The sequence below is a fragment of the Oncorhynchus mykiss genome, chromosome 3 (genome assembly GCF_013265735.2).
Source record: "Oncorhynchus mykiss isolate Arlee chromosome 3, USDA_OmykA_1.1, whole genome shotgun sequence".
Classification (NCBI taxonomy): domain Eukaryota; kingdom Metazoa; phylum Chordata; class Actinopteri; order Salmoniformes; family Salmonidae; genus Oncorhynchus; species Oncorhynchus mykiss.
The window spans coordinates 61,701,153-61,714,225 of record NC_048567.1 but is presented as its reverse complement, the minus strand read 5'-3'; the positions used below and the strand labels follow the sequence as shown (position 1 = coordinate 61,714,225).

The 13,073-nt window shown below is 41.9% G+C and overlaps 1 protein-coding gene across 3 annotated transcripts in view; it reads left to right on the top strand.

Moving 5' to 3' along the window:
* The window catches only part of LOC110520320 (calcium/calmodulin-dependent 3',5'-cyclic nucleotide phosphodiesterase 1A), a 64,897-nt gene that overhangs the window by 14,376 nt on the left and 37,448 nt on the right, over positions 1-13,073 (top strand). Inside the window, exon 1 of one of the 3 annotated variants that reach the window (XM_021597553.2) lies at positions 9,036-9,224. The exons of the other annotated variants lie outside the window; for them this stretch is intronic. Coding sequence (XP_021453228.1) covers positions 9,172-9,224 — 53 coding nt within the window. The 5' untranslated portion in view covers positions 9,036-9,171. Of the gene's footprint in view, positions 1-9,035; positions 9,225-13,073 lie in introns of those variants that run through there. 3 annotated transcript variants of the gene reach the window in all.

Genomic DNA, 13,073 nt, shown 5'->3' with positions numbered 1-13,073 from the left:
TTGATACTAGGTAAATGCGAACGAGTGCATGTGAACATTTACTAGTAAGACAGACAACCCAGCTAATGCAAGTATCTTAACATGCAGTTTGCGGCATACATAAAACAAATACTAGACAGCAGTGATCTTAATCCAGGAGGAGATTGTCTGTGATGCTGTTAGCGACCAAGAAGAAGCTTGATCTTTTAAGCTAACTTTAGCCACTTAGCTAGCTAATGTTAGCAAGTTAGCAAAACCCAGAAAATCAGAAAATCATAAAGGTTTTTTCAAAATACCCCGGGATATAGTATATACTGTACAGTATACCTCCCAACCCTACTGTATACACATACACTATGTGGTTGGCAGGTTGCCACACCACTGAAAATAAGTCATTGTCCTAATGTATATGGACAGAGACAATCAGCCTGTTGATATAGGGGATGTATAGGACCCATGTTTAACAATAACTACAAGAATGTCTGAACAATAAAAGGCAATCACTAGTGAATATCATGTCCTTGCTTTTGTGTCACTCTTATTCTTTGTTTATAATCCCCTGATGTTGGCTGTCTATTCTGAACAGAACTGCCTGTCTGCTCCTCTCGCGTCTCCTCTTGATTAGATCAGACCCTGCAGCACCATGCTTCCTTAGAACCAATTCTGCCACAGAATGAAAGTGTTGCAATGCAATTACCAATTCCAATTCCTCTACATTCAATCTGTGTCACGTACAGTACCTCAGGCTCTCTCTGATTTCAGTTAACAACCAAGCATCGAGATTTAGTTCTATGTTTTAAATAGCTATCTGTTTGTCAGGTTATTACCTTTCCATAGACATTTGCTTAACATGTTGTGTGGTGTTTTTGTCGGATATATAGACAGGTTAGCTGATAACGGCACGAAAATGAATAGAACCCATTTTGATCTAATGGAGAGACAACGCATTCCAATTTGTTGTTGCTATAGCAGCATGTGACGTGTCATCTATGGGACATCGTAGTAGTCTGTGGCTTGAGGTTGACACAGTGCTCTGGAGTAGATCAATTAAGCATACACTAGTTCCGGATGAGAGCACTTTCATCGTGGCGATTCACTCTACAGTTATTAATTGTTCAAAACACACTGAATCCAGGAAAGACAGGCTGCGTGTGTAAAGCTAGTACAAGACTTAACAGTTGAAAGTGTTACTCCACTTCACATACTGCCATACTGAAGATCCTCATAGCACCACAGGGCTAACAGAGTTATCACAATCACATGCTAATAGGAGAATTGGGGCGACAGGTAGTCTGGCGCTTAGAGCGTTGGGCCAGTAACCAAAAGGTTGTTGGTTCAATTACCAAAGGTGAAAAATGGATTGACGTGCCATTGAGCAAGGCACTTAACCCTAATTTACTCCAGGGGTGCTGTACTACTATGGCTGGCCCTGTAAAACAACATATTTCACTGCAGCTATCTGGTGTTTGTTTTTCTTGGGGGGGTGTTCTGGTGCCTTTTTGCCTTTTTTCTGCCTCTGCCTTTCTGCCTTTTTTCCATGACACAGATTGAAATACGGTGAGAGCTAAATGCAGAGCTACAGAGTAGTGCACCGTTTCCTTTCACTCTTGTCAGGGCAAGGAGAGGAACACCAGACCAGCCAACATACCTGGGTTTAAAGACTATTTGAAATAATTTGAAATATTGTTTCTGTGCTCGATTGAGCTTGCCTGACTTAATGGATTAATACAATTGTCCTAAAATGACAAACTGGCACTCCAGGCAAGGTAGCGCAAATGCTTTAAGTATTTGAAATATTTTGAAAAGTATTTGAACCCAGGTCTGGCAGAAAGTCAACAGATATAGAAGAAAAGTGGGCTCTGGGCCCTGTCTGTCTGTCAGATACAGGGAGGAAAGAAATGACTAAAGCTGTTGCACACACGCACGCACGCACGCACACACAGACAAACACACACACAGACAAACACACACACGCACGCACGCACGCACACACAGACAAACACACACACGCACACACAGACACACACACGCACGCACACACAGACATACACACACACACACGCACGCACGCACACACAAACACACACACGCACGCACACACAGACAAACACACACACACACACGCACGCACGCACGCACACACAGACACACACACACACGCACGCACACACAGACAAACACACACACACACGCACACACAGACAAACACACACACGCACGCACACACAGACAAACACACACACACACACGCACACGCACGCACGCACACACAGACAAACACACACACACACACAGTTGGATTTAGGAATAATTCAGCTGTACTAGACCGATAGTTATGAATAGGCCCGATGCACCTGTAGTGGAAACACAGTCAGGAATATTTCACTAGGGCCCTTAGAAGCACATGATCAATGACTTGACATGCTTTTATTACTTACTGAAGTGGATATTATTGTACATTATATTCTATCATTTGTTTGAAAGCTAATGACTGATTGTGCCTCAGCGTCCTTAGTGTCTTGTAACAAATTAAACGTAGCAAGCAGGCCAGCATGCACACAATATTTGGGTGACACAAATCCAGTTTTGTTATAGTTCAGTCTTCTGTGATGTATATAAAGTGTAATATTGGGATGCAAACTCAAAATTGAATACATTTCAACTCTATATCTGACATGGTACAGTTTTCTTATTTTGGACAGGTTTTCAAACAATATCAAGAAAGCTGTAACTTGGGATTTATTTGGATCCTCAAACAAGCCATAAAGGATATGTTTTGCGCTTAAGAATGGGAGAATGGAAAAAGCATGGTAAAGCAATCCATAATGGCATCCAAATATAGCCCTGTATTCCATGTACCACAGCCAACACCAATATTGGGCTGGCTCAGCCCCAATGCTGACCAGTGACTGAGATTCTACTTGGTTCTGGGTTGCTAACATCAGTAATAACTATAATGACAATTAATATAAAGAAATACATAATTAGAATATATGCAATTTAGCAGACGCTTTTGTCCAAAGTGACTTACAGTCATGCATGCAATCATTTGTATGTATGGGTGTCCCCAGCGGGAATCGTTGCAAGCGCCATGCTCTACCGACTGTGCCACTTTTGTTTTACGTCCTGAACATACCCAGTACCCAGGGTTCACTATTGATTTGGCTCTGACTGGTAGGGTACCCAATTTACAGCTACTCTAGTTGTTTGTTGGTTTGTCTTCTTCTGTTCATAAGATTCATTCTAAACTCTCAGGTGAAACACATCTGAGCTGAGGTGAGCCTTCAAGGTAAACCCTTTACATTCATGATACTGTTTGTAGCGCCCTTTCAACATTACTTTGAATTCAACCTCTTCACCCTCTTTATGTTGTCTTTATGTTGTCTTTATGTTGTCTCTCCATGCTGTATTGTATTTCACCTCTGTCACAATGAACTAGATAAGTGTAGAACATTGTTATAATAGCAAAATTGTGTCTTTAACATAATATTATAGCTTAAACAGTGAACATTTATGGAGAGTTTCACTGCTTTCAGAACAATCATGTTTAGTTTTTCAAGAGTTGCGTAAGTCATTGTGGTGCCAGTACATATTTTCCACTCTTTGATGTCAAGCGCTGAAGTGAGTTTCTTAGTTCCTTCCCTCCCGGACAACAGGCAGTTGTGTTGAAAGACCCAAAGCAACCTAACCCAATGTCATTTCAAAGGAACAATAGTCTCCCATGACAGACTGTTAACATGTAAAATCAAATAGCTAGCTAGCTAGGGCATGCAAAGTTTGATTCTGCATTCCAAGATTATGTGAACACTTGTTGCATCTTGTTAAGTTTTGTGACGTGATATCGTGTCAGGTCAGGTATAGCCTGGACTATGTTCTGTCTGTTACAGTTTGATATAACCTGCAAAATAGTGTCAGTTGCTGCGACTATTAGGCCTAGTAGAGTAGTACAGTATCTCTCTAACATCTGCCCCCTTTTTTTTTTAACCGCTTTCCTTTTCCCCCTGCTTTCATCAAGTGTTTCCTCATGCTGAAGACATGATTAGATCCAAGCTGACAGGAAAATGGCTTGGTAGTGCTTGAATAGCAGGGTCGGGGAGTAACGGATTACATGTAATCTGTCACATGTAAAGGATTGCAAAAAACGGTAACCCTAATCCGTTACGTTACCAGCAAAACTATTGTAATCAGATTACAGATACTTTTGAAAAACTAGATTACTTCAAGGATTACTTTTAAATTCAGATGTTTGCAAAAAAAAAATATTTGACACTTCTCTGTTGTCTCAATGACATTCAAATCAGCTTTGAATAAGGTGCAAGTTTAAGATTGTTCCACCTGAGCGACTCTGACCACAAGACAGAGACCACTATGATGACACACGAAAAGTGTTTGATGGACCGCGGGAAAAGAGCAGGAATAGGCTTTTGTAGGCTACAGTCCAAGCTAGGTCTTCCAATGGTGGGACTGCTGTCAGCATCCAAGGATTATCCAACTTGAATCTACGCTTGGAGGTAAGGATGACAGCAGGGGTGTAGTCTACGGTTAAACGGATATAACTTATTATTGATATCTACATAGCGCATTTATGTGAATCACGCTGCTGCTCTCTCATTTGGCTATTTGCGCCTTATGTTGTCGTGGATGGCAGTTCACAAATCTAAATGTGTATTTGAACCAAATAATGGTTGAATTCAAGAAGTTTAAGGTGCCTTTCAATCATTATTTTTGAAACCACAGCCAGTAAAAATATGCTCTTGCAACAGCTGCATAGTGCGGATCCCAGCCTATGGAATAAAAGTGGGGCTTTTATTACTCAATCTAATTCATGCTGATAAAAAAAAATATATATCTATAGGTCTAATGGACGCATGCTCAAACTTGCGACCTTTTGCCACATTTCAGGCTTCAAACATAAAGATATAAAACTGTATTTTTTTGTGAAGAATCAACAACAAGTGGGACACAATCATGAAGTGGAACGACATTTATTGGATATTTCAAACTTTAACAAATCAAAAACTGAAAAATTGGGCGTGCAAAATTATTCAGCCCCCTTAAGTTAATACTTTGTAGCGCCACCTTTTGCTGCGATTACAGCTGTAAGTCGCTTGGGGTATGTCTCTATCAGTTTTGCACATCGAGAGACTGAAATTTTTTCCCATTCCTCCTTGCAAAACAGCTCGAGCTCAGTGAGGTTGGATGGAGAGCATTTGTGAACAGCAGTTTTCAGTTATTTCCACAGATTCTGGATTGGATTCAGGTCTGGACTTTGACTTGGCCATTCTAACACCTGGATATGTTTATTTTTGAACCATTCCATTGTAGATTTTGCTTTATGTTTTGGATCATTGTCTTGTTGGAAGACAAATCTCCGTCCCAGTCTCAGGTCTTTTGCAGACTCCATCAGGTTTTCTTCCAGAATGGTCCTGTATTTGGCTCCATCCATCTTCCCATCAATTTTAACCATCTTCCCTGTCCCTGCTGAAGAAAAGCAGGCCCAACCCATGATGCTGCCACCACCATGTTTGACAGTGGGGATGGTGTGTTCAGGGTGATGAGCTGTGTTGCTTTTACGCCAAACATAACGTTTTGCATTGTTGCCAAAAAGTTCAATTTTGGTTTCATCTGACCAGAGCACCTTCTTCCACATGTTTGGTGTGTCTCCCAGGTGGCTTGTGGCAAACTTTAAACGACACTTTTTACGGATATCTTTAAGAAATGGCTTTCTTCTTGCCACTCTTCCATAAAGGCCAGATTTGTGCAATATACGACTGATTGTTGTCCTATGGACAGAGTCTCCCACCTCAGCTGTAGATCTCTGCAGTTCATCCAGTGATCATGGGCCTCTTGGCTGCATCTCTGATCAGTCTTCTCCTTGTATGAGCTGAAAGTTTAGAGGGACTTGGTAGATTTGCAGTGGTGCAGTGATTTGCAGTGGTCTGATACTCCTTCCATTTCAATATTATCGCTTGCACAGTGCTCCTTGGGATGTTTAAAGCTTGGGAAATCTTTTTGTATCCAAATCCGGCTTTAAACTTCTTCACAACAGTATCTCGGACCTGCCTGGTGTGTTCCTTGTTCTTCATGATGCTCTCTGCGCTTTTAACGGACTTCTGAGACTATCACAGTGCAGGTGCAATTATACGGAGACTTGATTACACACAGGTGGATTGTATTTATCATCATTAGTCATTTAGGTCAACATTGGATCATTCAGAGATCCTCACTGAACTTCTGGAGAGAGTTTGCTGCACTGAAAGTAAAGGGGCTAAATAATTTTGCACGCCCAATTTTTCAGTTTTTGATTTGTTAAAAAAGTTTGAAATATCCAATAAATGTCGTTCCACTTCATGATTGTGTCCCACTTGTTGCTGATTCTTCACAAAAAAATACAGTTTTATATCTTTATGTTTGAAGCCTGAAATGTGGCAAAAGGTCGCAAAGTTCAAGGGGGCCGAATACTTTCGCAAGGCACTGTATGTCCAAACTTTTGACTGGTACTGTATATGCATTGTTTCATGAGAACCAAACATATAAGCCTGTTTTTCTCCAATGTTTACATTTATAATATTTACAAACAAACACTGTATAGCCTCATAACTTGGTTAAAACAATAATTCTGAGAGTGGTTACATTTCTCCCGGCCCATACCCAGAGCTTTTTACCAAAACAGGGGCAGGGCGACCATTTTGTTATTGTTTCATTTGTGGATTTGACCTTTAAACAGCTGCATATTATCAATACATCAAAGCGTCACCAACAATAAGGTAAACCATAGGCATTTAGCAAATGCAGCAAATGACATACATTTTTCACATGTAAATAGCACTTTTCAGTGAATAGTACTATACTTTACGCTACTTCAGTACTCAAAGCATGCCATTCCATGAGCGCAGCATTTATTTTTCATCTCGAATCAACGAGCCCAATCAGTCCACCATGACAACAAAAATTATAAACAACAGTGTAGGGCTGGCTAATAAGCCCTTAGTTTTGGGGTTATGCTCAGGTAAAACAATTTGGCTAATCTATACTTCCATATTTAATTGTATTATTATATGTAGTAGAAAGGAATGGGTTAGAAGAAGACTACATAACCAACCCATGAAGTAAAATGTAACATCCATGTATTGCCAGTTATGTATTTTTGTCTTCTAATGCCTCTTAAGGGGAAAGTAATCTAAAAGTAACACAATGTAATCAGATTACGTTACTTAGTTTGGGTATTCCAAAAGTTACGTTACTGATTTACTGTTTTAAAGCGCACCCACTCATTAGAACACCTCGATATGTGTGGGAAATATTGTTGATTTACTGACTGATGAATTGTTGACAAAGACGTGTTGTTTATGGCCGCGTTGTTTTTAATTTGTAGTGTAAAGTTGATTCACTTGAATGACTTACATTTTTTTGGCATAATCATTTCTGTTTGTCAAGCTCATTTTGAATACAGTCAAAATAATATAATCAATATTATAATCAATATTATAATCAATTTTGTGCACTACAATGTATTTGTCAATTATTGTATTTTCCTGAAGTTGAGACTTCTTGTTGGACTGTTGCTTGCATTTACCCCAAAACCCACATTTCTCTCTATGTGTGTGTGTGTGTGTGTGTGTGTGTGTGTGTGTGTGTGTGCGTGTGCGTGTGCGTGTGTGCGCGTGCGTGTGCGTGTGTGTGTGTGTGTGAGGGTTGTCTTCCATCTGATGATAGTGTTTGAGTGTTTGTTTCCACCTCCAGGAGGAATGGCCCTCTCAGAGTCCCAAATTGCACCATATTCCCTATATAGTGCGCTACATTTGACCAGGGACCATAGGGCTTTGATCAAATGTATTGCACTATGTAGGGAATAGGGTGCCATTTGGAAACGACCCCAGTGTTGGTGATGTTTATCATCAGTTTCCTCCAGCTGGGTTGGGGTGAGAAAGCGTGCCTCAACTTCACATTCAGTAAGTTAAACAACCATATCTTCTGTTGATTAAAGCACCGCAAGGCCTCCCGCCGCTCTGTGGTCCTCCCTACACACACATATACATACGGACACACACACTCCCAACTCCCTTACTCTACTCTACGCTACTTTACTCTACTGTACTGTACTTTACGCTACTTTACTCTACTGTACTGTACTTTACGCTACTTTACTCTACTGTACTGTACTTTACGCTACTTTACTCTACTGTACTGTACTTTACGCTACTTTACTCTACTGTACTGTACTTTACGCTACTTTACTCTACTGTACTGTACTTTACGCTACTTTACTCTACTGTACTGTACTTTACGCTACTTTACTATACTTTACGCTACTTTACTGTACTGTACTTTACGTTACTTTACTCTACTGTACTGTACTTTACGCTACTTTACTATACTTTACGCTACTTTACTGTACTGTACTTTACTCTACTGTACTCTACGTTACTTTATTCTACTGTACTTTACACTACTGTACTGTACTCTACTCTACGCTACTATACTGTACTTTGCTCTGCATTGCACCATCCACACATCATCCTGGCAAAATAAAATACATATTGTGATTTAATGGCCATGTCTTGATGTTTAGCCAGCCCCTCTAACCAGCCTCTATCCATCTTCATTAATTACTATATAGAACATTTGCCTAACAACTTGTTTAAAAAGATCTGCTCACACGGGACGCCTTGAAGTTGAGGCAGCAGACCCCAAAACATTCGGTATGTGATGAAGTTGGGTGATAAGGGGGCTGCTGCAGGGTTCTAAATCTCTCCTGTTGATGGAACTGTTCTATTGCTCACACACACAGGAGTCCTGAGGTACCTGTTTGGGATTTTTTTGTGGTTGTTTGTGGTTGTTTTGGGTACTTTTGGGTTCTTTTGATTACCTGTTTGTGGTTGTTTGGGATTGTTCCCCTGGTTCTCTCCTCCTCTCTGTCTGAGACTAGGAGAGCAACACTGTGATGTGTCCTCTATGGCCTTTCTCATTGGTCTTTTAGAGAAAGCAGAGAAAGGGAGTAGAGAAAGGGAAAGAGAGAGAGGGAGAGGGCAGGACCAGGGACTAGGGGGACTAGCAGGGACCAGGCAGGACCAGTTGTCTCAGAGCAGCACAGTGCAACGTAAGGAGAGGAGCAGCTGGGGGACAGCCCAGCCTCACACAGAGCTCCCTGCTCCTATCCCCAACCCAGCCCAGCCTGGGCTCACACTTTAAATGGAAGAGTATGTCACGATCAAGAGGAAGCTTCTCCATAGACCCGTCTTCAGGTAAGACAGAAAGAGCAACTGTCCGTCCCCAGGAAACTACTACTACTAGGTCTCTCTACCTACTGTACCTGCCTCTCTTCTGCTTCTCTTTCCTGTGCTGTTCTTGTTGAGGGTGAAGGATCATATCAATCTACTAGTGTGGTCTGTCTACCTATCTGCCTGTCTTCTCTGTCTTGCTCCTGCTCCTGTGGAGTGTGAAGGATCATATTAAAGGCTGTTTCACCTGCCTACTCTTTCTGTGTGTGTGTGTGTGTGTGTCTGCCTGATGATCCGGACTGTGTCAGTTCCGTTGGCATAACTACACTAGCTATGTTGTTGCAGTAATCATATTCCTATCTCATGGCTGGATTATAATTCCCAGAGCTCTCTCTCGCTGTTATAGCACACTCTCCAATATATGTGTGTGTGTGTGTGTGTGTGTGTGTGTGTGTGTGTGTGTGTGTGTGTGTGTGTGTGTGTGTGTGTGTGTGTGTGTGTGTTCTAAGGAGTAGGAAGTGGATTGTACTAACTACTCCTGCCTGTCTCTGTTGTGGTTCGACGGTCATTAAAAGCAGAACATTGTGGCATGGTTCATTGGCCCTGACGGTTATTAGACGCAGGTTGCTAATAGCTTCTTAGCATGTACAACGGGGAGGGAGGAAAGGAGGGAGGGAAGGAGAGAGGGCTGGTAAAGAAATGCAGCTGTGTAACAGGTCCCTCTCTCTGCTCTGCTCTTACAGAGTTAGTCAGGGCACATCAATATTTAGCAGCTACTTCGCTTCATGAACTGCTGTTTTAAAGATGTTTTAAAGCACTTGTATCTCAGGGGTAGGAAGTGTTCTCACATTGTTCAATTAATCTGTGCTGAGTCTGACATAGTCTGACAAAATGAAGGTACGTGTTTCTCAGGACTATGAGGGGAGGCGTTGTCACATTGTTCCGGAAGGATGCCTCTGCTCTGTCAGTCAGGACTGGGTTTGGAAAAAGCTGTCATTTCCCAAGTCACCTCTATGAATAGATTCCACCATGGAAATTAATATAGACTGTAATCTGAGTGGTATTGTTTTGATGTTTCTTCTTCTCCTTGATCTACTGCGGGTGGTCCAGCAGGGTCCTGTGGGGTTGTCCAGTCCTAAGTTTGAGAACATCAGTCATTTCCCAAATACTTCTACGTCATGTATCTGGGTGGTGTTGTCGCTTATGTTTCTTGGATTGTTGAGTCCTGAGCCCATACTGAACTAGTGACCCCATAATATGGAGGGGGACTCTCTTCCTTAAGTCTTGTGGGGCCTGTGGGTTGCTGTGGGGTCTTGTGGAGTACTGGGGTCCCATGGGGTCCCCTGGAGTCCTGTGGGGTCTTGTGGGTCCTGTGGAGTCTTGTGGGGTTGTCATGTTCCTTAGTCAACCCATGGTGCCCTAATCCTCCGCTAGCCCCCCGAGCCTTTTCCAGGCTTTGATTATGCTGGGCAGACTGTCTGCATGGGAAGACTTGTTTTCTGACTCATACACACATGCACACACACACATATACACACACACATGTTCACACACACTCTTTCTTTGAATCAAGCCATGTCTCTGGACTGGAAATGAGGCACACTATCTTTTGTTTACAGTATTACAAGTGAAAAAGAAAAGGAGAGGAGCAGACTCTAGGAGCTCAGATACAGCTGTCGAGCTGTCTTCATCAGGGTCTAATGACAAACACTGCTGGTCACTAGTTTATATACTTTGAAAGGACACACACAGGTGTCTGTAATCATGGCCGGGAGTGGCTTGATTTCATTGGTTGATTTACAGATATAAATAGAACATGTAAAAAGCATGAATGAATAACATACAGTCATAGATACAATTTGGCTACATAGGCATATAAATATTTTACAATGGATAGTAATCACAAGAATGGCTTCAGATCAAAGTCTACATTGACACTGAAGGGAGCAAGAGAGAGGGGGTCTTTAAATTAAACATCCAGGCAGCCTCTCGTTTTAACAATACATTGTCAAGATCACCCCCTCTCCTAGACAGGGTGTTGTTTTACATCATTTTTACCACAAGGACAAGTTATAAGATAAATAACTGCCTTAGTGGAGCACATGATAACACCTTTGATTGGGATCTGTTTCCCTGTTTGAGGGTGTTTGAAGGATATACATTTGTAAGTGCCTTTGCATTGAGCACAGCCATTACAATTGTAGTTTCCATCCGGTAGAGGCGCAAATAGGTATTTTGGTGTGGTAAATCAGAGTTTACCAATTGATCTGAGATTTCTGCCAAGTGAGTATAGTATAGTTTAACAACTGACATCCCAGGCTGCACTTCCCAGTGGATAGACAGGAAGAGTATAGGGACTAGAGGGGCAACATGACATCTGTACTGGATCATCATGGCTGAATATGTTTGTATCTCAAATGGCACCCTATTCCCTATATAATGCACTAACTTTGACCAGAGACCATAAAAGTAGTGCACCATAAAGGGAGTAGGGTGCCATATGGGACGCGGCCCAGATGAATAAATAGCATGATGTTTACTGTGAGACGAGAGGGACCAAACAAACATGTTGGTCAGGACACACACACACACACACACACACACACACACACACACACACACACACACACACACACACACACACACACACACACACACACACACCAACCAAACAGAAGTGACCCTTTGTGACTGCATCCTGGGACTAAAGGGGTGTAGGGTTCAGAGCTACAGAAAACAGTCCAGGAGATCAACACTATCTCAAACACCAAGGTAGATAAGCTTGACCAAGATCATATTAAAACTATTTTCTCAGCACAATTCACAAAATTAGAGAAAACAATAGAGTATTTTTTGGCAGGTCTTCAAATCACCCTTTGCTGCAAAACTGTAAAACAAAATTGATCATTTTATTGAATTAAGTTTGTTATTAGTTCCTTAATTTAGCCAGGGACAGAGCTGAGACTGATATCATTCTTTGAGATTTGAAAGACGAAGAGCGAATAGTTTCTCCTCTGTGGTTAGAAAAGTTCAGTTAAGGCTCCACTTGAGATGATCATGGTTTATGCCTGTGCTAAACCTAGCACACATGAAGCACATTTTGCTCTGCTATTGTATAACAGAAAACAGCTGTCTGGTTTCCCCTTGTCGTCAGGCCTTGTGTATCATCTGGGTTGGAAATAAAGTACCAAAGTATATAACAACGCCAACTTCTGACCTACTTCTGCAGCCAGCTGTAACTTCTTGTGAGTCTCGGCTGTGGCTGTGGAATTGCGAGCCAAAAATGATCTACATAAATGTACTTCCCTGTCCATCTCAAATGGCTACAGTCTGACCATCACAGTTAGGAGATCTGTCTTATGTGTGTGTGTGTGTGTGTGTGTGTGTGTGTGTGTGTGTGTGTGTGTGTGTGTGTGTGTGTGTGGGGGGGGGGGGGGGGGGGTGTCTAGTGTTATGATATAATTCACCTCAGCTGTCAGGAAAATGGCTGGCAAACAGTTAAATGACCTCTCTCCATCAAAGAGGACTACAGAGGGTTTTGAGCTGAGAGAGAGAGGCCTCTGACTTTCCCCAGAGAGAGCATTATCTGTTTTTCATGGCCGTGTGTGTGTGTGTGTGTGTGTGTGTGTGTGTGTGTGTGTGTGTGTGTGTGTGTGTGTGTGTCAACTCTGAAACCACTGACCCCATGGCCTGCTTTTCAACTTACAGTACAGCCAGCACCCCTCAGAATAGTCATCTGCTATAATGGGATTATGGGGAACTGCTGTTTGTGTGTGTGGGTGTTTGACGTTCCAGGATTTACAGTGTACTTTGCAGTAGGTTATCCTTCATGTAATGAGAGTTTATGGAGTCTTAGCCCTCCCATTACAAATA